This window comes from Coffea arabica, chromosome 10c (assembly GCF_036785885.1).
Source record: "Coffea arabica cultivar ET-39 chromosome 10c, Coffea Arabica ET-39 HiFi, whole genome shotgun sequence".
Classification (NCBI taxonomy): Eukaryota; Viridiplantae; Streptophyta; class Magnoliopsida; order Gentianales; family Rubiaceae; genus Coffea; species Coffea arabica.
This window is the reverse complement of record NC_092329.1, coordinates 4,874,323-4,898,033: the sequence shown is the minus strand read 5'-3', so window position 1 is coordinate 4,898,033 and position 23,711 is coordinate 4,874,323. Positions and strand designations below refer to the sequence as shown.

Sequence of the window (23,711 nt, the reverse complement as noted above, 5' to 3'; positions counted from 1 at the left end):
AAATTGTCAGAAACCTCAGAAAGTCTTCTGCAATTATCCCTTGAATAATGCTAGTTTTGAGACTATGGTGTTTCTTTTTAATTGCTGTTGTGGCTACTGAAGATAACTCCATTCAACATTGCTCATTTCTTTTCTTTTGTCCTTTTTAAAACCACGAAAGCGAGACTATTCCACGGAGGATTACACCCCACAAATGGTCCAAATTATAAGGAAACACCACGTTAACGTGGCGATAAGGATGCGGGATCTTGTGGCTGCAATTACTGGCAATCCCATGGAAATCAACTTGCGTATGTCCTACCAAGGAAAATAATTCTGAAATGTCAATGATTTGTGCTGCAGTTACACCAGGGCATCAGGTTTTACATGTGTGGAAAAATGTATCCATAAAATAAAATGAAGCATGATATAATCGTCCATGCATATATACAATTATACATGCATCGATACATTTATGCGCCAACAAATTAGCTAGCTGGTCAGCGTCCACAGTGGTGCTTGTTAGGTTCACGAGTAAAGGTTTGTGTCCCACATTGATCCGAGAGATGGAGAAAGAGCGATTAATATGTAAATAAGGGTCCAAGACCTAATAGTTTAAGCTTTTGGATCAGAGTTGGATTCCTAACTTACATATTGGACTCTTTGGTGGACTCTCTTGAGGTGTTTTCCCCTAACAAATTGGTATCAGAGTTTCAAGTTGTGAGACTGGGCTACTCATGGGCAAGTGGATTCTTCTCGGAGTTAGACCGATAAAAATTCTCTTCTTGATGGTGGACCGAAGTGTCAAGAAGTTTGGTTAGTGTTGGACCAGATGTGCCATGGGTTTGGCAGGGGGTCCAGTTGATGTCAAATCAAGGAGCTAAGAGTTGGTAGGGGTCCAGAATGCAGTTTGGATGTTTGGGTCCAGAATGCAGTTTGGATGTTGAAGAAGAGTGAGTCCATGTTTAGGAGAAGAGGTGACCTTGGTGATAAATGTGGGCTAGCATTGAGTATTAAAGTGGGATCGAAAAATAACTTGTAAATTTGGGTTTAATGTGAGGGTTACTCATGAACGGGGAGATTTGTTAGGTTCATGAGTAAAGAATTGTGTCCCACATCGACTCATGAACGGGGAGATTTGTTAGGTTTATGGGTTGGGTTCCTGACTTATATATTGGACTCTTTGGTGGACTCTCTCGAGGCGTTTCTGTGAGGACTCGTAAAAACTATTATTTTATGCCCAATTTATGGCTTAATAAATTATTTAATTGGATTTTCGCTTCGAGGAATATTTTCTAGCCTTATTAGACCTAAATACATGGTAATGTAACTTCGTTATATTTTTAAAATAATTCGTTTCAAAAATTAATTTCCTAGAGCGCGTTTCGTAAAAATAGTGAATAGTGCTTGGAGATTTTATTCGCGTAGTAGCACAATAAGCTTGGAATATTGGAGACTTGTACTATGGTCCTAAAATAGGTAATTTTATGAATAAATATTCAAGTGATAGTTAGTAGTGCAATCGTTATAAGAATTTTCGAAAGTTTCGCGTTATAGCGGTAAAATTGACGGTACGCGTTTTCACACGCGCGACTTCATTTGAGGGACTTTAGACCCTTATTTCGGGACAATTAAGAGTGAATAATATTTACATGAATATATATGCATTGGAGGTTTAGTGCACTAGCGAACCAAACGCGCGAGAAAAATCGAGTCCAAACGCATCCTAATTGCACTATTTCAAGTTGACTTTGAGATGGGTTTTGCACCACACAATGAATCTTACTTAGGAAGCCACAATTGAACCAACACCTTCTCTCTCCTCACTTCATTTGGCCGTGCAACAAGAAAGGAGAAGAGCTCTCCATTGTTCTTCATTTTTCATCTTCAATCCATGCACCAAAATTCATCCAAATCACACCAAACTTGGAGACCACTTAGCAAACCACTTGGAGACTATATCTAGCTAAGGAAGAGGGGAGCTTTCACGGTTTCTTGGAGCTTCAAGAGGGCCGAAAATTCTGACCTTGCAAACCAAAGGAGTAGGTAATGATCAACCCATGGATTCTTATCTTTTGGAGATTATATGGCAAGATTAAGCTCATGCATGCACTTAGTTACTTGATTATGGTGTAAAAATGTGATTGTGGGCTCTTGGAATTCCCACACTTGGGTTGTTGTTGCTGATGTGATAATTAATGGTGATTATATTGTTGGTTTAGTGATTATAATGATGCATTAGTGGTGGGTAATTAGTAGAAACTTCATTGGGTGTAAGAAGCAAAAACTTCCGATTCTACCCCTGTTTTATTCGGCCATTTTAAGGCCAGTTTTTAATGAACTAATGGCTTGAATTGGATGCTTATATGATGTATTAGAGGTGTGGAAAATTTCATTGAAAAATAACGAGGTTTGAATGGGCAAATGAATTTTTTTTAGAAACCAGCAAATCTGGAAACTGATTCGCGTATGACTCCGACCAGCAGTAGTATTTTGGCTATAACTCTGTGCTCGGAAGTCGAAATCATGTGCCGTCGGTGGCGTTTGAAACTAGACATTCCTAGCTTTAATTTGGTATAAAATGCACGTTCTGATTCTTTGTGAGCAAGCCGAACCAAATGTTTTAAATTAGCTGTCCTGTCTCTCGGATTTGCTGGAATGGCTTGTTGAGGCAGCAACTTGAGGCTCAATTTTGAGCTGGTTGCTTGCCGAATTTCAGAACATTTCCTTCTGTGAACTTTTATTCCCGTGAATGTATTTTCTAACGCCATAAACCATGCCTCATTCTGAGTTAAATTGATTGAGTTGTGACTAAAACAAGAGGACTGCCCTGTTTTGGAAAAACGTAGTATTTGGACTGATTTGGGGCAAAACTTGGGAATGATTTTATTAATTGAAGTTCTTGATGCTCATCACTTACCAAAGGTATCATGGATGTGTCTTAGACCTTTGTTTCACAAATGAACCATGTTCGGATAGTTTTCTTGGTTAAACGATTTGAAATTGTGAAATGAAAGTCACAAGGCAGATTGCATTAGAATTTTTCCTGAACTTTGGTTGACTAATTAACTACCTTCCCGAGGGTATTTTTCCCTGAAATTTGATAGAGGAATACCTTGCATATAGGAGTAAAATACTGCCAATTTTGGCACCAATTCAAGTTCGTTTCGATACCGAATTAAATTGCTAGTGTTGGAGGTTCAAAACTGGAAATTCTTCTTCAGTCTTGAATCTTCCTCAACTTTGAGCTACCGTATCTCGGTACTCGAAACTCCGATTCTTGATCCGCTTGTTTTTTTATAAACCTCACTTGTAACACTAATTGAGCTGTAAATTTCAGAGGCCGGTTTGCAACATGTGAATCGTGCCGAATTTCCAAATTTGGCCGAAATCCAACTTAATTCTGCCTTGTACGCCGAACCTGTACCTTCAAGCTCATTTTTGAATACCTTCCACTTAGATTCATGGAAAAGTGTCTTTTAAGAACTTTTAGTACTTTCTAAGAGGTTTCCAACGGTACCAAGTTTTATAATTTTGGACCTACTGAGTGCAAGATCTGATTTTTCTAAATTTGACGCGCAAAGCAGAAATTTGCTGATTTCTTAGAAAATGAAAATTTGAAAACTTGTTACTCCTTCTTGATGATAATTGATCGCTTTAAACTTGATTTCATGAAGGAAATCAGTTTTTCTTGTGTTAATAAAACCTCACTTTTGAACCTTTATTTTGAGTGGCTAAGGTTCTTGGTTTGAGGTATTGACTAGTCCAAATAAGCGTAACTCCTTTCTTGATTAATACGTGATTGTGAGTGAAAAATACTTGTTAATTGCTTCAGGTGCTCAAGCGAGTCTTGAAAAGAATCCCGGAGGGGACAACTAAAGATTTTCTCGCTCAATTACTTTTGAATTGGTGAGTGTCAAGTGCCTGATTTGTCGTGTTTACTTGATTTACCTGCTTATATACGTGAATATCACTTGATGAGACGAGTGTGTACTTTATCGCACTCGCTCTCCTTTACTTGAACTTTACTTGTATTAACTTGGTTTTCAAAGTCGATTGAGTGAATCTCGTCGACTAAAATATACCCATTTTCGTGTGCGTGTCGTGTTGCCATGCATGTCGTGTATGTCGTGCGTGTCATGTTGTCGGGTGGAGTGAACCTCCTCGACTTATGGGGACGCCCAATTCTCTTAACCAATCTTACAACTCGAGCCGGCATGGGTTTGGTCGAGAAGTTTGATAAACCAAGAGAGTAACAAAACACAACTTGATCTTTTGAGATCTTGTTCGGCATACTCGTGGAGTATCGCCCTTTCCGTGCGTGTTCAAAAATCAAAACTTGATCTCTTGAGATCTCGTGTGGCATACTCGACGAGTATCGCCTTTTTCGTGCGTGTTTGGTTTCGGATCCGAGAGGGTGGAATGTTGGTCGGAGGAAGTAATAAGTGAAGTTTCTACGGATAAAATACCCATCAGGATAACGGAGTGTCATCACGAGGGGGTATCGGATCGAGCCGTGGCGAAGCAAGAGGAAAATAGCTCCTGAGAGCTCCTATATCCTTGAATTGTTTCTGTTTATTTTTTTTTCTTTCTCGCTCGAATTGTAAATTACTTGAATATTGGGATTGTTATTTGGACAACGTGCTTGCATGTGTGTTTTCTTGGCCTCACGAGCGTTTCGCTCACCCCGTAGATTTGTTTTCCTTAACAGGAATGGATGGAGTGAAACTCGTTGGAACCCTTTGGATGTACTTTTGTATTAGGGTTTCAATTGTAATTGACTAGACATTTTGGCTATTGTATATATTTGGGAATTGATGTATCTTTTGGATCCTGACGTAAGAATTGGATAACGGATGTATTTTGAACACGTGGTACAAGACTTGGATATTCGTTTATGGAAGCGATTTTTCCTTATTAGACTGGTATAAATTGTTTTATATTGTTAAGTTTGAATTGATTTGTCTCGAGTCCTGGCGAGAGCTAGGCAGGCGTTCCGCGGATACCCTTGGGTTCGCCCTTGGGAGAAGTGGGGGCGTCACAGTTGGTATCAGAGCTTAGGCTTTAGATCTTTGTAGTGTATCGTAGGCTTAAAAGTTTAGGATACCGGACTGTGGGACTGGTTTGAAAGTTAAGTGACTACTTGTAGGGAAAAAAAAATCAGAGTAACTTCGCGTGGCCTCTGTACGGAGTGAGTTTGGGCCAAGACGTGATATGGTCCCAATTATGTGAATATGTATAAATGACTAAGTACTCTTCTTGTGCGTAAGTTGTGAACTATGAAAGTGGTAAGTGTAAAACCTTTATCATGCTATTTGAGGTAGATAGATATGTACGTCAGGTAGGGATCTTAAACTTTGTTAATTTGCACTTGGGAGCGTACGGCCTGAGTTGTAAATTCTCTTAGTTCTGGATTCTTGTACTTGAGTACTAAATACTTTTTCTGAGAGAATACTTGTGACTTCGAAAGGGATATAGTCTCGTATATTATAGTGTGAATAAAAATCATAAGTGGTTTTGAGATAAATTCTGATGGCAAAGGTCAGAGCCCGGAGGATTCTTGTATTGGACTTGAGATCTCCATTATGGGAAATGAACGAGAAAAAAAAAACTAGACCCTTTTGACTGATATAGTTAGAATTGTCAGGGGTGATGCTAAGTGTTGAGGCCATTGTATTTTGTATGACTGTATGGCCTACTTTTGGGGCACTTGTTTGACTTTAGTCTTCTGTGAGTAAAAGTACTTTTGTGGCACCTGTGTACTATATTTTTGTGATCTTCCCTGACTTGCTAATTGTATGGATTGTGACATGTTAATGAATGTAAATTATTATTATTTTCAATGTTTTCGCAATTGGCCCTTGTTTCAAGTATTTTCTCGCGTAATTGATTTATTTCTTGCACTAGGCATACTTAGGTTATGGAAGGTCTAAGAAGGGGTCGAGGCCGTGGTCGAGGCCGTGGGCGAGGGACTGGACAAACCCAACCTCAAGGGGATGAACAAGGATCGGCCACTAGACCGACCCAAGGACAAGAAAATATGGAGGTTAACCAAATGGCTACTGCCATTAATAGGATGACTGACATCCTAGAACGATTAGCTGAGAGACAGGAACCAGTGCCAGTTAACCAACCTGGGGGCCAGGATAGAGGGGAAGATAGAGCCTTAGAGAGATTCTTAAAGTTCAACCCGCCTAAGTTCATTGGTGAGCCTGATCCTGAGGTAGCGGAGAATTGGCTAGAAAGAATGACTAATATTTTCGCAGCCCTAGATTATGCGGAGGAGAGACGAGTAACTTTTGCTGTCTTTCAGTTTGAGGGTGCAGCACGTGCTTGGTGGGATATGATAAGGGGAAAATGGGAAAGAGCACAAACCCCTTGGACTTGGGAAAATCTTTTAGGAGAATTTAATGAGAAGTTTCTCCCGCCCTTAGTTCAAGAGAAACGGGAGGACGAATTCATAAAAGTGAAGCAGGGGGCGTCTAGTGTGGCTGAGTATGAAGGAAAATTTACTAGACTTTCTAGATACGCCCCAGAATTGGTAGCCACTGAGAGGAGAAGGATAAGGCGATTTGTACAAGGACTTAACGTGGAGATTCAAGAGGGGTTAGCAGCGGCCCAAATCTCTACTTTCACTGAAGCCCTAGAGAAGGCGCAGAGAGTCGAAAGTGCAAGGCTGCAAGTTAAGGATTTTCATGCCAAGAAAAGGGGCACTTCTAGTCATCCTTTTGGACAAGCAGATAAGGGTGCCCCACCTTCTAAAAAGGAAAAAGGAACGGGAGGAGTAGAGACATCTGGTACACAAAAAAAGACTCAATCAAGAGGAGGCCACAATGGAAGGGATCAACCGAGGGAGACTCCTCCAAGTGGTCAGCTTGTGGCTCCTCAAGTTATTTGTGGTTATTGTCGCAAGCCTAACCATACAGAGAATGAGTGCTGGAAGAAATCGGGAAAGTGTTTGTATTGTGGCAGCACTGAGCATCAGATCGCGAACTGTCCAAGTATACCGAATGAAGGAGGTAGTACTCAAAGGCTTGAAAAGTCAACCGCAAAGCAGTCTAGTGCTGTAGGAAGTCGATCTAAAGCACCAGGTAGGGTTTATGCATTAGGCTATCAACAGGTTTTCAATCCCGTTAAGGTCATTGAAGGTATGATTTTTGCTTTCTATTGTTTAGTTAAGGTTCTAAGTGACTATAGTACGACGCACACTTTTACAAAATCCTAGATTCATGAGATAGAATCAAAGTTTGACTACTAATTGGGTGAGTAGAAATTGTGAAATGGGTTGCAGAAGGTAAGTTATTGTTTGACCTGATAAGTGTGACTATTAAGGGGTATGACTGTTATCCTAAGTGTGAATTTCGAGGACGAAATTCTCTTAAGGGGGAGAGGATGTGAGGACTCGTAAAAACTATTATTTTATGCCCAATTTATGGCTTAATAAATTATTTAATTGGATTTTCGCTTTGAGGAATATTTTCTAGCCTTATTAGACCTAAATACATGGTAATGTAACTTCGTTATATTTTTAAAATGATTCGTTTCAAAAATTAATTTCCTAGAGCGCGTTTCGTAAAAATAGTGAATAGTGCTTGGAGATTTTATTCGCGTAGTAGCACAATAAGCTTGGAATATTGGAGACTTGTACTATGGTCCTAAAATAGGTAATTTTATGAATAAATATTCAAGTGATAGTTAGTAGTGCAATCGTTATAAGAATTTTCGAAAGTTTCGCGTTATAGCGGTAAAATTGACGGTACGCGTTTTCACACGCGCGACTTCATTTGAGGGACTTTAGACCCTTATTTCGGGACAATTAAGAGTGAATAATATTTACATGAATATATATGCATTGGAGGTTTAGTGCACTAGCGAACCAAACGCGCGAGAAAAATCGAGTCCAAACGCATCCTAATTGCACTATTTCAAGTTGACTTTGAGATGGGTTTTGCACCACACAATGAATCTTACTTAGGAAGCCACAATTGAACCAACACCTTCTCTCTCCTCACTTCATTTGGCCGTGCAACAAGAAAGGAGAAGAGCTCTCCATTGTTCTTCATTTTTCATCTTCAATCCATGCACCAAAATTCATCCAAATCACACCAAACTTGGAGACCACTTAGCAAACCACTTGGAGACTATATCTAGCTAAGGAAGAGGGGAGCTTTCACGGTTTCTTGGAGCTTCAAGAGGGCCGAAAATTCTGACCTTGCAAACCAAAGGAGTAGGTAATGATCAACCCATGGATTCTTATCTTTTGGAGATTATATGGCAAGATTAAGCTCATGCATGCACTTAGTTACTTGATTATGGTGTAAAAATGTGATTGTGGGCTCTTGGAATTCCCACACTTGGGTTGTTGTTGCTGATGTGATAATTAATGGTGATTATATTGTTGGTTTAGTGATTATAATGATGCATTAGTGGTGGGTAATTAGTAGAAACTTCATTGGGTGTAAGAAGCAAAAACTTCCGATTCTACCCCTGTTTTATTCGGCCATTTTAAGGCCAGTTTTTAATGAACTAATGGCTTGAATTGGATGCTTATATGATGTATTAGAGGTGTGGAAAATTTCATTGAAAAATAACGAGGTTTGAATGGGCAAATGAATTTTTTTTAGAAACCAGCAAATCTGGAAACTGATTCGCGTATGACTCCGACCAGCAGTAGTATTTTGGCTATAACTCTGTGCTCGGAAGTCGAAATCATGTGCCGTCGGTGGCGTTTGAAACTAGACATTCCTAGCTTTAATTTGGTATAAAATGCACGTTCTGATTCTTTGTGAGCAAGCCGAACCAAATGTTTTAAATTAGCTGTCCTGTCTCTCGGATTTGCTGGAATGGCTTGTTGAGGCAGCAACTTGAGGCTCAATTTTGAGCTGGTTGCTTGCCGAATTTCAGAACATTTCCTTCTGTGAACTTTTATTCCCGTGAATGTATTTTCTAACGCCATAAACCATGCCTCATTCTGAGTTAAATTGATTGAGTTGTGACTAAAACAAGAGGACTGCCCTGTTTTGGAAAAACGTAGTATTTGGACTGATTTGGGGCAAAACTTGGGAATGATTTTATTAATTGAAGTTCTTGATGCTCATCACTTACCAAAGGTATCATGGATGTGTCTTAGACCTTTGTTTCACAAATGAACCATGTTCGGATAGTTTTCTTGGTTAAACGATTTGAAATTGTGAAATGAAAGTCACAAGGCAGATTGCATTAGAATTTTTCCTGAACTTTGGTTGACTAATTAACTACCTTCCCGAGGGTATTTTTCCCTGAAATTTGATAGAGGAATACCTTGCATATAGGAGTAAAATACTGCCAATTTTGGCACCAATTCAAGTTCGTTTCGATACCGAATTAAATTGCTAGTGTTGGAGGTTCAAAACTGGAAATTCTTCTTCAGTCTTGAATCTTCCTCAACTTTGAGCTACCGTATCTCGGTACTCGAAACTCCGATTCTTGATCCGCTTGTTTTTTTATAAACCTCACTTGTAACACTAATTGAGCTGTAAATTTCAGAGGCCGGTTTGCAACATGTGAATCGTGCCGAATTTCCAAAGTTGGCCGAAATCCAACTTAATTCTGCCTTGTACGCCGAACCTGTACCTTCAAGCTCATTTTTGAATACCTTCCACTTAGATTCATGGAAAAGTGTCTTTTAAGAACTTTTAGTACTTTCTAAGAGGTTTCCAACGGTACCAAGTTTTATAATTTTGGACCTACTGAGTGCAAGATCTGATTTTTCTAAATTTGACGCGCAAAGCTGAAATTTGCTGATTTCTTAGAAAATGAAAATTTGAAAACTTGTTACTCCTTCTTGATGATAATTGATCGCTTTAAACTTGATTTCATGAAGGAAATCAGTTTTTCTTGTGTTAATAAAACCTCACTTTTGAACCTTTATTTTGAGTGGCTAAGGTTCTTGGTTTGAGGTATTGACTAGTCCAAATAAGCGTAACTCCTTTCTTGATTAATACGTGATTGTGAGTGAAAAATACTTGTTAATTGCTTCAGGTGCTCAAGCGAGTCTTGAAAAGAATCCCGGAGGGGACAACTAAAGATTTTCTCGCTCAATTACTTTTGAATTGGTGAGTGTCAAGTGCCTGATTTGTCGTGTTTACTTGATTTACCTGCTTATATACGTGAATATCACTTGATGAGACGAGTGTGTACTTTATCGCACTCGCTCTCCTTTACTTGAACTTTACTTGTATTAACTTGGTTTTCAAAGTCGATTGAGTGAATCTCGTCGACTAAAATATACCCATTTTCGTGTGCGTGTCGTGTTGCCATGCATGTCGTGTATGTCGTGCGTGTCATGTTGTCGGGTGGAGTGAACCTCCTCGACTTATGGGGACGCCCAATTCTCTTAACCAATCTAACAACTCGAGCCGGCATGGGCTTGGTCGAGAAGTTTGATAAACCAAGAGAGTAACAAAACACAACTTGATCTTTTGAGATCTTGTTCGGCATACTCGTGGAGTATCGCCCTTTCCGTGCGTGTTCAAAAATCAAAACTTGATCTCTTGAGATCTCGTGTGGCATACTCGACGAGTATCGCCTTTTTCGTGCGTGTTTGGTTTCGGATCCGAGAGGGTGGAATGTTGGTCGGAGGAAGTAATAAGTGAAGTTTCTACGGATAAAATACCCATCAGGATAACGGAGTGTCATCACGAGGGGGTATCGGATCGAGCCGTGGCGAAGCAAGAGGAAAATAGCTCCTGAGAGCTCCTATATCCTTGAATTGTTTCTGTTTATTTTTTTTTCTTTCTCGCTCGAATTGTAAATTACTTGAATATTGGGATTGTTATTTGGACAACGTGCTTGCATGTGTGTTTTCTTGGCCTCACGAGCGTTTCGCTCACCCCGTAGATTTGTTTTCCTTAACAGGAATGGATGGAGTGAAACTCGTTGGAACCCTTTGGATGTACTTTTGTATTAGGGTTTCAATTGTAATTGACTAGACATTTTGGCTATTGTATATATTTGGGAATTGATGTATCTTTTGGATCCTGACGTAAGAATTGGATAACGGATGTATTTTGAACACGTGGTACAAGACTTGGATATTCGTTTATGGAAGCGATTTTTCCTTATTAGACTGGTATAAATTGTTTTATATTGTTAAGTTTGAATTGATTTGTCTCGAGTCCTGGCGAGAGCTAGGCAGGCGTTCCGCGGATACCCTTGGGTTCGCCCTTGGGAGAAGTGGGGGCGTCACAGTTTCCCCTAACAGTGCTATTATTCACAAAGTTGTATGGTCTTTTCCTACGGTTCGCCCTACCTTGCAAGCGCCATGAATGGTGCGCTGGTCCATTAACCTTTTTCACCTTATATTACACGATGGTTCTCGATCATTAACGGTACGAGCTCTCGCATCACCATGTACAAAAATCTTTAGTCACTCCTGATGCACTTGCGACTTTACAGCATCCTAGCATCAAATGCATTTGAATAAGCAAAAAGTAAAATGAAAGCTGGGGGAAACACCCAAAAAAAAATTTGTAAACATGACAAAATGGAAGAAATGCAAGGATCATGCATCTTTACTTGTAGATAATTCAGACAGATCGAGCCTCTTGCTGAGATTAGGCTAGAGACATTGTTGCAATCCGTAGCCACTAGATTCTTCGGTCTGACTGCTGCCCCCCACTAATACAACTCTAATGTCGGTAATGGAAATTCGAATACATGATATTTTGTGAGGAAACAACCTGTCATTACCAATTGAATGAACTTGTAAATTTTGTGATGCGTGAAGATTTAGAAAAAGTCGGATTCATTTAGCATTGGTACCATCTGATAGTGTCCATAAAAAGGAAGCCTACAACCAATTCCCCTTAGGTGAGTTGGTTACTATGTGAAGCATAAAGTGTAGATGTGATTGTAAGTTAAAGGGTTCAAATCTCTGAACCTTAGTGCACTCATGAATCAAGAATTCAAAGATCTAAGTTGAATTTGATAAAAATGAAATTTGAATATATTAAGTTATTGAATTTTTAAATATTAAATCTGATACATTTGAATGTATATCACATTAATTAATGACTAAAAAATTAATTACTTACTTTTTGGGAGCAATTTTTATCTAAAAAATTTACTGCTACTTAATTAATTTAAGAGTTCAATTGTTTATTATTAAACATATCTCAATACGTTAAGATATGAATATATTAAATTTAAGTATTAAATCTATTAAATTTAAATATTGAATTGAATTACGGAAACAGGCCCAACAAACATTATGATATATGAATGGGAGTTTGTGCAATTCCAATCCTCGGCCCGTACAAAGGCCCTCTTTCCAATCATTATGATTTATGAATGCAAGTTTGTGCGGCTCTGTGCCTTTTCTCCATCTAGTACAGTAGTGCTGCACGTTCTGTACTTGTTGCTCTAGACATTTGAAGAGCTCATAATACTTAACCAATGGCAATGGGCCATCCTCCGTAGTTTTGGATCTTGTTCACATCGAAAAGGGAAGTTCACCCTCGAAAATCAATAGAAACCGCTGAGTTTGGGGTTAGATACTTAAGTTTCAAGTTTGTTTCAAGAGTTGCTGGCTTTTAGGGTTAAATTTGGAATTAAGTTTAATTAACTAACTTCAAAAGTCTGATTAAAAAAAAAAAATAGAAACCGCTGAAGTAATCAACAAAAGAAAGTTCGTGTAGAAGAGCTTTAGAAACGAATAAATGAATTGATTCCATTCAAAAGCATTACTGCAAAGAATTACAATCCCTTCCCCACCACGTGCGTGCATGCATGAGCGGGGGAATTTTATATACTTGTATTCATACAAATAATTAAAATCTTCAAACAACAAAAACTTCAGTTGAATTGTTGAGCCCTAAATAGATTGTTGAGGACTGATTAGGATCATTTCTGGCGCTTTGGCACATGCGAAGTAGGTGATCTCAGATCCCGAAGCCGCTTCTCCTTGGAGAGCGTCTCGGCCAGCCTGTGCAAAGATTAAACTTGTAAGCATGTTTAGGTAAAACTCAAGGAATCTAGCGACTAAAAACTGGTAATTAAGATAGGTGATGTTAAGAACAAGTGGGATTTTCTCGTCTATTCCAATTTACATAAGAAAAATGTAATTTCAACAATGAAGTATTTTCAATTTTTATGACCGAAAATTTCTGAGTGCCGCTCTTCTTTGATCAGTTCATTCTTAAATATTTCAACTGACTAAATGGAATGGTAAGAGCATTAACTTCGAAAAAATATATACTTTTAAGTAAAAGAAAATGGGCTTCAGTTGTTTTCTACCTTTTGAGAGCCTCCTCATTTGTGCCTTTATTCAGAGGCTCAAAAACACCAGTCTGCAAATTAATCCTAGAAACTGGCTTCTTCAACAAATTCTCCCCAACTTTGACAAGATTCTGTAGATTTTCCTCCGTTGCAACATCCACGGAAGCCAAGTCTCCTGTTAATGTGTCATCCTGCATCCGTGATGGACAAGAAAAGTCATTAACCAATGGAAGAAGACTGAAAACTAGCAGCAAAAGGTTTTCTAATTTTAATATACGTTAGCAGAAAAAGAAAACCAAAAGAGAGAGAGGAATGTAGGTACCTGAATTCGTAAATAATTTTCTTCAGACTGAAGTGTTTGAAAAATAGTAGAAAGGTGAAAGTCAACCATATCGCTACTTGCTTGAGAGGATACATCCACTAGCGGAGTTGAACCACCACTTGTGAGCCAACCCAGAATTCCCCATTTCGCTGCTTGCTCTGCATCATACTTTCCTTCCTCTTTCGCTGTACCAGTTCCCAAGGATAGAACAATGAAGCGAGTATATTCCTGTGATCTAATCGAGAAGAAGTCGGAATTTCCTTGGCTAACCTCCTTAGTCACATGGTTCATTGCAACTAAAGCCTGAAATTTTATTTCATATTTACCTTAATCGTGAGAAAAAATGATTTTTTTTTTTTTTGGCTAAAATATACACAATCCAAGTTTCTCAAAGTAACACGATAAAGATTATAAATTATACCGGATTGTTAGCAGCCACGCCACCATCGATAAGGTTAAATTCTTTGACGCTACCATCAGAATCTTCAGTTTGGAATTTATGGGCAGGAAGATAAGTGGGAGCAGCTGAAGTTCCTATGCATATATCTCTCAATAAGGCGTCTAGGCTTGGATGCTGCTTCAACTGAGCCATGCAAAACATCGGAATATGAGTTTCTTTTAGAAGGAACATGTAATACAATGATAAAAAAATGAAAGGGTTTGATCGAGACGAACTGCATAGCTGGAAAAGATGGTGGGCTGGAGCAATTTGATGTCGAAAGTAGGGATGACAACATTAGTCAGTGTTTGGTGCAACTTGGTCTCACCCAGCTTTTGCTTGAGCAGATTATGGAGATATTTGCCATCATATTTGGGTCCAGTCACGGCTTTAATTAGCTTTTCAGCTTGTCCCAGCATTAAGTGTCTGGCCATGAACATGAATCATGTTAGTTAATTGGCACTAGCGGGTCGATATAGTAACTTAATTGTTTGGACAATGAAGATGGTATATAGTCAGGCTGATTACGTTTCTTGCGGGAAGATTTGAGGGCAATTGTCAAGGTAAAAGTCCTTGATCTCTTTGGCAGCAAAGAGAGGCCGATTCTTGTCATTTGGAGCGGCAAGCATTGCAGTCACAAGACCACCAGTGCTGGTGCCCGATATCACATCAAAGTAGTCAGCGAGTCTCGCATCTTCACCATCCAATTTCTGCACCAAAGACATATATCACATGAATATTATTACACCAAATAAGAGTACTCTATGCAATTTAACGCATGCATGCGAAAGTCACAAATCGGGTTTATTCTCTTCATGAAAGATTGGAAAAGAAAATTGATGCTTGGCAAACCTGAAGCTCAGACTCTAAAAATCCAAGGATTACTCCAGGTATAATTCCTCTGATCCCTCCGCCATCAATGCTTAAGATGGTGATGCTATTTCCATAGGTTGGTGGCTGTAGAAATGATCTGGGGCTTTCCATGACAGATTGTAAGGTTAAATACAATATCAAAAGGCAGATACTTAAGTATATGAGAGCTAAAGATGAAGAGTTAAAGTCGTAAAATACAGCCTTTAGCTAGATATATGATGACAAAGATACTGAGAAGGCGATGAAAACCCTTTTGAAACTTTTTGAGTACTAAAATGATGACGAACTTGGGGTATTTATAGTGTTTCAGAAGTGTCTAGCATTAATATATTGTTATCTTCTTTTGTTGACTGAACCTCCTGTGTATACGTTTGACCTGAAAGATTTGACCAATTATTCTATTATGACTGGGCCGTAGCCCTGTACGCAAAAGAAAAGTTCAAAATCCTACCCATGCACAGAAGTTTTTCGTGGCTTTGAGAAAAGAAAATAGTAACTAAAGAGGATTGTAAGTTTTTTTTTTAACGGAGTTTATTGAAACTTGAAAGTTGATTGTTGGCTTTCTATTGGCACTCTCTCTACTTATTGTTAAAAAGACAGAGACGCCCACGTTTTATTAGGCTAAAGCATACTTTTATTTGGTTGTGGATGTCTTATTAATTAATTAATTAATTAAGCCATAAACCAATGCCAGGGCTCAGAAAAACATTTATTTTTAAAGGCACTGATCCACTTGTCTTAAGTTCTACAGACTCACAAAACTTCTTTTGGTCAAAAAAGCCCTCCACTTGATCAAGTTGAATATTTGTGTATAATTTTCCCACGAAACACGATTTTATCAAGACTTGCTGTTTCCCTGAGCCTGCGTGTATTGAAATGTTACAGCTTGTTTGGCGTGGTTAACATTTATTAAATGCCCATTTTCATTAAGAAAATGAGGGCGGAAACTTCAAAGGAAAAAAATAAAAGATTGGCTGCAGGACAATGAATGATCCGTGGTCTTCCGATCCACCCGGTAATTCTTCTGTTCTGATAGCTACATTAATTAGCAGAATTTGTGAATATTTTTTTTTTGCCTACCATATAATGGTAGAAATTAATGAACTTTCTGATTTGAAACTCATTAACATTCCTTCAAAAAAAAAAAAACTCAATAACACTTTTACCATCTTAAAACGAGTCTTGTTTTCTCATCTTAAAACGAGATTTAGAAATTTGCCATTTCTATGTTTTCCTTCTCTCTTGCGAATAGCCTCTGCGTCCGTCTTTTAGCTTTTAGAAGAAGTAGTAGCCTCCGTTGTGCTTTGTATGGTAGAAATGAACTTTTTGATTTGAAACTCAATAACATTTTTACCCTACGCTAAGGGAGGATGAGGAAGCAAAATGATACTGTCTGTTAAAGACTCTTGTTTTCTCAACGAGATTTAGAAACTTGCGATTTCTCTGTTTTCCTTTTCTTTAGCGACTAACGAATGTTTTTGTACTTCAACAATCACAACAATGATAGGGATTGACCTCTTATTACCTGCGTGCTCTAAACCTATATCATGTGAGGTAGACTTTTTTTTGGAGAATAATGAGTTAAAGGATTTCTGACAAAATTTACACTTGATTTCTCAATTTCATCTCCATACAACGCTGCCAACGATTTAGAGAACATTTCCAAGAAAATGCGTTTGAATATGAAACTTTCAAACTCATAAATTTCACTAGTAAACAGCCGCAGCTAATTGCAGGGATGAGAGTCGATTCTTACGGTGATCACGTTCCACAGCAAACATTGCACTAGTACATGACTGATCATGATGTTGAGAAAACCGAGTTTGCATCATTTCTTCTGAATATCAGCAATCAAGTTACTACTTAAATCGCGTCATCGGTGATTCAGATCCATGAATCGGTTCCTTCCTAGAAGCGCCATGGAATTTAATTCCACGGGCATGCAAACCATTGACTTCAAGTGCAGGCCCTCATATAATATTTAATCAAATATATATCACAAACAATGGACACAGAAACAAGCCACAAGGCTTGCTGTTGAAAACAAGAAAACACGAGTAACAACCCGAGGCCAGAAACATAACTGCAAAGACGGGAAACATCTATTTAACCATCTAAATGTTTTCACACTTGTATCAATGAACCAAGAACGGGCCATTGAATGATAAAATCCTGTAAGGATTAGTTACGTAATCGGGAACCATAATTGAATAAAAATAAAACAAGTAGTTTCCTAGATAGATAAGGATTATAGTTTTTATCCATTGTCAGTGTAATTAATTTTTGTTTTTACACCAACAGCAGGTAGATGTCTGCCACTTATGTAAAATTACATGTACTTCAAATTTGAAATTAACTTACGTGACATGCATCAATATTCGTTTGTATGTACCCAGACAGTGCATAAAAAAACTACTCAATAAATATACTAATACTAAAAATACTTAGTTTAGAATCCTACATTACCTCCCTGAAACCAATGTCTTCAAATTTCATTATACCAATCATTTTTTTCAAGTTGAAAAATAGTTCCCACCTTTAATGGCTTCATGAAAATATCTGCCACTTGACTCTTGCAATAGTCAATAGCAATTTCTTGATTTTAAACTAGTTTGAAATGAATTGAAACTTGATGTCAATGTGCTTGCTCCTCCCATAAATATAGGATTCTTTGACAATTAATAGCAGACATGCTATCACAATAGATTTTGGTAGGACTAACTTGATTATGCCATAAAAAATCAAGCATTCTTCTCAACCATAATATTTGAGTAGCACTATGTTCAAATGCCATATATGCCATAGAAGAGTGATGTTTTGAATCAGCGGAATCAAAATTTCAGAGGATGAGGATGAGGCCAGGGTAGAAACAATTTTAAAGGCCGAGGCAGAGGTAATTTTTACTAGCAAAGAGATAACAATAATCCCAATAATAAGCAAGAAAATAATAATAATTCTCGTAGATATAATATTCAGTGCCGTAATTGTAAAAAATTTGATTATTATAAAAATGAGTGCCGGAACAATTCTAACAATAAAGTTAGGCATGCTAATATGGCAAAGAATAATATTGAAAATGATGAAACCATTTTATTTTCTTGCTCAAGAATGGAAGAAAATAAGAAAAATAATGATTTTTGGATTTTGACTATAGTAACTATATGTGTGGTGATAAAAATATATTTACTGATTTGGATGAGTCTTTCAGATAGTCTTTCAGATTTTTGTTAAATTTGTTAATAATGAAAGAGTGCTTATGCTTGAAAAAGAAAAAATTGGTATCACTTTGACGAATGGTAAATCCACGTCTAGAACTAATAACAAAGGTGTACATGCACTACAACAAAAATGACCTTTAACGGCATTTAAAGGTGTCAGTATAGATAATCTAACCTGACACTTTACCTTTTCTCACACCTCGGACGAGTGTCGTCCCTTCCAATATGGGGATAGGCTCATAGCATTCAAATGTGTCAAGGAAAACTATGCTGTTATAACATCCCAACTGCCAACAAAAATCCCTTGTCTTGATAATTGAAAGTGTCAGGATAGCTATAGTACAACATTAGGATATCGAATTCTATGCTAACACTTTTAATTGCCAGGAGTTTTTTTTTTTTTTTTTTTTGATATAGAAGCAACCTGCAGGTAGTGCTCCCTACTATACATTCCGTCAATCAGAAACCAAAGGACTTGTAAAATTATCTCAAAGAACAGAATGCATATGGCAATCTAAAAGCAAAAGTCATTGCTCAAATATAATTTGTTGAACTAAAAGTCAGTAATAAGTACTAACATAGCAAATCCCTAACAAGTACAAACTTGAAAGATTCTCTTGTGGACAAACTAAAAGATCCTCATGTGCACAAACTAAAAGATTCTCTTCCCTAACAAGTAGAAAGAACTTGCAATAGCTTCCAAACTTTCCAATGAAATTAGAGCCTTCAGTTATAACCACAAATACCCATCAATCTTCAGATGGTTCCACCTATGCACAAAATTTGTTGGGATCATTGGATCATCATAGCTAGCAATAAAATTCATTAACGTGTGAAAAGCATAAGGAACCACTTACAAAAGCTGATCTTCAGTGTAGTTTGTGTGCCTCTCGCATGTCTTAGTCCACTTCTTGAACCCATTGACAGAGCATTGTGCAATAAAGATTGCTGCTACTGCTAAGAAAGACAGGGGGAACCTAAGCATTTCATACTCGATGAGGCACAGCTCAACAATAAAGAAGGATAGAAGCTCCAACTAGTCACCAGAAGATTATTGCCAGTTATTAGGCAGATTAAGATAGTGCAAAAAATTCACATACACTAAATACGAAACAATACCTTTTTATCAGATTGAGCAGCTTTAAGAAAACACCTCATGAAGACACAATGAGTAGGCACTGAAAGATTAAACTGCAAGGTGTTGATCATTAAGCTCTTCTGCAACGAGCCACAGTTCAATTTTAGTTATATGACAAAGGAAACCTTCATCTATCAAAGATTAACTCATAGGCAATAGATGCCATAACAAACCTACCATCTCAAGCACGTCATTTCTGGAGTAAGCCCTGTCAGAAATCAATATGAGGTCTTCAACGACAAGGACAGAAACTTCTTCATACTTGCAAGCCATAAGCATTGCTGTCACTCCAACAAGTTGAAGTTTCTTGTTCGGTAGTAATTCTGAGGATACAGCTGAAGACCAAAAGCACTATTCTGCTACTGAAGACCAGTAAGATTGCAGACAATAGGTGAGCTCTGGACCCTGTGCATATGCATTCGGGTGCTGTGATAATTGTTCTGGAGCATGGGTTCATGGGCATTTCCATCGGTGTTGCAGCTCTTAGGTGATCTTAGGGAAGAGCAGGCAGAAGATATGCCAAAGGAAGCCCCAGGGGCAGGATGTACAGTCAGAGTTGGGTGATTCTTTTTACCTCCCAGTTGACTTGTTTTGTCATCCCTTCTTAGTTTTGTCTTCGATCACAAGTTGTAACAATAGTTTCAACAGTCCATATAAGACCAATATAAAGCACTAAAAAAATTGCAATTCTGAGTGAGTAAAGCATTCATGGATAAAAATATGCTAATTCAAAATGTACTACCTCTTAAGTACACGGCCAGCACTTTCATCATCGACAGTGAACAACCCAACGGCAATATGTTTCGGCTCAATATAATTATACCCCATAATCCTCGAATACTTCACAACAGCCTCAAAAACCCGCTTAGTGCTCGGCGAAAATGGCACATCCGTGGCCGAGACCTCTGCCCCCTCAGGACCAAGACCACTCCCATTACCCTTACCATTCTCCTCCTTATCATCAATATCGGTATGCCAAATGCTCTTAACGATTTGGCGACCCATCTCAATTGTGATTCCAGAACCTAAAAACCCACCGGAAAAACGATCTTCTGCGATAAGTCCTAGCAAAAGATGCTGGGTATACACCATTTCTACCTCCAAAGCTTTCGCCTCCCTCTGGGAAAACATAACCGCTTTAATTGGTCTCTTAGTAAATTTCTCAAACACCCCAGCTGCAATATACAAAGATCGGTTTGACTTAGCTTTTCCAGACGAAACAGAAATCATGGTTTTGTCAGAAATCGAAATCCCAAAATAGGAAGAAGAAGAAGAAGAGAAAGAACAGCTGGTGCTGGTGCTGGTGTTGGTGATTGTAGAAGGAGAGTAGCTAGGGAAAAGAGAAATAACATTCCGGCAGTGGTGGTGGTGGCGGTTGTGGGGAGAAAGACGGTGGTGAGCTTGAGGAATGGAATGAACTGAAAGCGGAGATGATGAATCCCGTGGCTGATTCTTCCTTACTTTAACTGGTCACGGGAGCCAGAAAGAGCGAAAGAAAAGAAAGTGAAAGAAAGTCTCATTTAGTACCTCGGTGGTCTATTATTTTTCAGGTTTTCGTTACCCATCTGCAATCGTCTTGCGCCATCTACAAAAAGCTCCGGTCTTAACGCCCCTACTTGGCTGAGAGATAATTTGCCGAGAGTTAGTTTGCGGAGAGAGTGTTTTTTGTGAGAGAGATCAGAACAAGCAAAATTTGACTAATTGTTTTGCCCGGCAAATTGAAAGTTTTGAATGTTTCACAGCAAATGAATCTTCCGCCAATTCACTATGATGTTGTCTTGTGCCTTTCTTTTTTTTGGTATATCTCACATTTTCTCAAGTGTCATGATATGTAATCTAAAGGCACATTATTATTTTTATATCAGATAAAATAAAAAAAATTAGAGTGTATATTATTGAGTTGATAACAAGTGTCATAATAGAAGTGCTATAATGACACAAACCAACAAGTGTCCTGATAGGCATGTCACCAAAAGCCATTTTTGTTGTAGTGATGAATACTAGTTGTTTACGACCTAGATCAATTAATTGTCATTATTTACCTTACTTTAAATTTATTGTATTTGATGACATTTGATTATGGCACATGCATCTTGGTCACTTCGATTTTGGGATTTTGAATTTTCTTACTAAGAAGAATATGGTATATGGGCTGTCTTCTATTGATTTTTCTGCTAAATCTTGTGAGCCTTGTATTTTGGAGAAGAAAGACAGAGATCCTGTTCCTAAAGGCAAGACTTTGTGGGCTAGTCAACTATTAGAGCTGATACATTTTGGCCTGTGCTCAGTTGAGTTACCTTACAATAGTGGTAGTAAATATTTTGTTAGCTTCATTGATGATTTTAACAGAAAAACTTGGGTGCATTTTTGAAGAAATAAATAGGATGCATGTGATATTGTTAAAATTTTAAAATGTATGTTGAGAAGCAAACTAGTCAATTTATTAAAATTTTGAGAATTGAGAGAAGCATTGAGTTTACTATTTGTAATGATTTTTTTTATAAACATGGAATTAAGCACCAATTCATAGTCAGATACACTTCTCAGTATAATGATATAGTAGAGGAAGAATCGCACTCTATTGGATATGGTGAGATCAATTAAGAATATACCTAAAGGTTTTTGGGCAGAAACTATTTTCTATGTTGTTTGTGTTTCTAATAGATCTCTTGTGCGATGCAATTTTGAGAAAACATCACAAGAGTTGTGAATTAATAAGAAATCAAATATTTCTCATTTGAAAGTATTTGGTTGTCTTCTCTATTCCGATGTCCCAAATTCTATCGGGAAAAAGTTAGATGACAAAGTAGAAAACTGCATTTTTATTGACTGTGATCATAAAATCAAAGGTTATGGGTTGTTCAATCTAGACACCAGAAAGGTGATTACTAGCAAAGATGTCACATTTGATGAGCAATGAGCTAAGAATTTGTTTTAAAAAAATGTTAAATTTTATGTCAAAGCATCCATCAATGCCATCATATTTTGATGAAGAAACTTCTTTCAAGTGTATGTTTTAGATATACTTGATTACGCTACTTGTATCCAATTAACAAAGCAGAGGATAGAGGATATATATTTCTCTTCTTCTCACCGGCCACCCTCTTTCCTTCTTTGACAAGAAGAAAGAATATATCAACCAGTGTTAAACTAACTTAAAGGCATGGGCAAAGGTTTGACGTAACAAAGTACATAGCGCAAGTGCATACATTATTTATTATTGAATAATAGGAAAAACATGTTGACATTTTGTTTCTTTACTTTCCGGACATTCCACTCCCTTGGTGGATGCATTCACCCAAGCCAGTGCAGATATGGTTGATTTACACATTTCCGAAGTCTTCCAAGCTCTTCGTTCTGACGATAACTACTTTTCGCATATGGTGACTTGAAAAGCTTTGGGCAAGGCCTCCACTTCGGAAAAATAGTCAGACTTTGCGAGCGTTTTCTGGATTGAATTCGGATTAGTCTCACTAAAAGTAGAGATATCAAGTGCTCAAAGCAAAAAAAATGTTGCAAACTGCAAATGAAGGCTCATGTGAAAGGCCGGGTTTTGGAAAATTATTACCAAATGATCATATTGCTTAATATATACAAGTATTGCCCTCTTAACAGGATATTATAACCTCTTCCCTAGTTAGTGCATTCAATTTTAATTTTCCATATGCAAATAATCGACATGCAATGTAATATTATGCATCTTTAAACAAGAAAGTTGAATTGGGCAAAGTGAAAACCTCTGAGAACTATGAAGGTAATTTCTACCGCTTTGCTACATGCCCATTTGGTGATCTAACGTCTCGGAGCCCCTTCTCCTTAGAGAGTGGAAAATTATATTGGAAAACAGTATACAACGAAGTTCTTTTATTGAATGTACAACTAATACTAGATATTAATTTTTAGACGGTAATTTACCTTGCTTGGGGAAAGATTTTGGGGCAATGGTCAAGGTAGAAGTCCTTGATCTCTTTGGCAGCAAAAAGAGGGCGTTTCTTCTCATTTGGAGCGATAAGCATTGCCGTCACAAGACCACCAGTGCTTGTGCCCGAAGCCACATCAAAGTAGCCTGCAAGTCTTGTCGTCGTCACCGTCCAATTTCTGCAACAACACAAAACACCGTCCATTTTCACCGATCAAAGGCAGACAAAACTTCATGGGGGTAGAGACTTTCTTAGTTTGACCTGTAAAGGATATAGACCGATTGTACGCTGTCTGACCAAATCCCCACATGCTAAAGAAAATCCAGAATTGTTCTATCCGCGGAAGTTAACTTTTGTTTTTTTTTTTTTGGGCACACGAAAGTCACTTTGGAGAGTGATAATTTTGGAAAAGACAAATAAACAGGGATTACTATAGTCAGTAATACAAAGTTCAAGCTTGGGCTTGCCTATGAAGTTCAAGCCTGACCAATATAATTTGAAAAGAGAAGACAAAATTTCCAGCTTGACCAATATATATAAGTTCAAGCTTGCCTATAATTTTGGT

General features: G+C 37.9%; 3 protein-coding genes and 3 long non-coding RNA genes across 6 annotated transcripts; 2 read left to right on the top strand and 4 right to left on the bottom strand.

The window, feature by feature from the left end:
- Window positions 1-1,805: 1,805 nt before the first annotated feature.
- LOC140016225 (uncharacterized) lies at window positions 1,806-4,935 on the top strand. The gene is made up of 2 exons (XR_011822568.1): window positions 1,806-2,025; window positions 3,815-4,935. It is a non-coding gene; the product is annotated as an uncharacterized lncRNA (long non-coding RNA).
- A 3,055-nt stretch (window positions 4,936-7,990) lies between these two features.
- On the top strand, window positions 7,991-11,120 carry LOC140016023 (uncharacterized). The gene is made up of 2 exons (XR_011822352.1): window positions 7,991-8,210; window positions 10,000-11,120. It is a non-coding gene; the product is annotated as an uncharacterized lncRNA (long non-coding RNA).
- A 1,533-nt stretch (window positions 11,121-12,653) lies between these two features.
- LOC113714349 (patatin-like protein 2) lies at window positions 12,654-15,123 on the bottom strand. Its single transcript, XM_027238150.2, has 7 exons — window positions 14,850-15,123; window positions 14,526-14,707; window positions 14,234-14,423; window positions 13,980-14,141; window positions 13,559-13,861; window positions 13,255-13,427; window positions 12,654-12,943 (listed from the first exon to the last, which is right to left on the bottom strand). Exons 1-7 carry the CDS (start codon window positions 14,979-14,981, stop codon window positions 12,862-12,864), a joined length of 1,224 nt encoding a protein of 407 aa, XP_027093951.1. The 5' UTR covers window positions 14,982-15,123; the 3' UTR covers window positions 12,654-12,861.
- Window positions 15,124-18,595: 3,472 nt separating this feature from the next.
- Window positions 18,596-20,694, bottom strand: LOC113713805 (chaperone protein ClpD, chloroplastic-like). The gene is made up of 5 exons (XM_072068301.1): window positions 19,969-20,694; window positions 19,404-19,898; window positions 19,208-19,306; window positions 18,946-19,042; window positions 18,596-18,858 (listed from the first exon to the last, which is right to left on the bottom strand). The coding sequence occupies exons 1-2, from the start codon at window positions 20,454-20,456 to the stop codon at window positions 19,868-19,870; spliced, it is 519 nt and encodes a 172-aa protein (XP_071924402.1). The 5' UTR covers window positions 20,457-20,694; the 3' UTR covers window positions 18,596-18,858; window positions 18,946-19,042; window positions 19,208-19,306; window positions 19,404-19,867.
- LOC140016199 (G2/mitotic-specific cyclin-2-like) lies at window positions 18,819-19,505 on the bottom strand. Its single transcript, XM_072069657.1, has 4 exons — window positions 19,404-19,505; window positions 19,208-19,306; window positions 18,946-19,124; window positions 18,819-18,897 (listed from the first exon to the last, which is right to left on the bottom strand). The coding sequence occupies exons 1-4, from the start codon at window positions 19,503-19,505 to the stop codon at window positions 18,819-18,821; spliced, it is 459 nt and encodes a 152-aa protein (XP_071925758.1).
- A 1,706-nt stretch (window positions 20,695-22,400) lies between the features above and the next one.
- LOC113713410 (uncharacterized) lies at window positions 22,401-23,711 on the bottom strand. Its single transcript, XR_011822449.1, has 2 exons — window positions 23,142-23,711; window positions 22,401-22,674 (listed from the first exon to the last, which is right to left on the bottom strand). It is a non-coding gene; the product is annotated as an uncharacterized lncRNA (long non-coding RNA).

Bases quoted from the DNA above. Each gene is read 5' to 3' on its own strand.
- LOC113714349 (XM_027238150.2), bottom strand. From the start codon at position 14,981: ATGGAAAGCCCCAGATCATTTCTACAGCCACCAACCTATGGAAATAGC. The intron at 14,424-14,525 runs GTAATCAGCCTG...GTTCATGGCCAG, and splicing joins CAAATCTTCCCGCAAGAAAC to ACACTTAATGCTGGGACAAG. The intron at 14,142-14,233 runs GTTCGTCTCGAT...TGCATGGCTCAG, and splicing joins CCATCTTTTCCAGCTATGCA to TTGAAGCAGCATCCAAGCCT.
- LOC140016199 (XM_072069657.1), bottom strand. From the start codon at position 19,505: ATGCTTATGGCTTGCAAGTATGAAGAAGTTTCTGTCCTTGTCGTTGAA. The intron at 19,307-19,403 runs GTAGGTTTGTTA...GGCTCGTTGCAG, and splicing joins GAAATGACGTGCTTGAGATG to AAGAGCTTAATGATCAACAC. The intron at 19,125-19,207 runs GTATTGTTTCGT...TCTGGTGACTAG, and splicing joins CTGCTCAATCTGATAAAAAG to TTGGAGCTTCTATCCTTCTT.
- LOC113713805 (XM_072068301.1), bottom strand. From the start codon at position 20,456: ATGATTTCTGTTTCGTCTGGAAAAGCTAAGTCAAACCGATCTTTGTAT. The intron at 19,899-19,968 runs GTAGTACATTTT...CAATTTTTTTAG, and splicing joins GCTGGCCGTGTACTTAAGAG to TGCTTTATATTGGTCTTATA.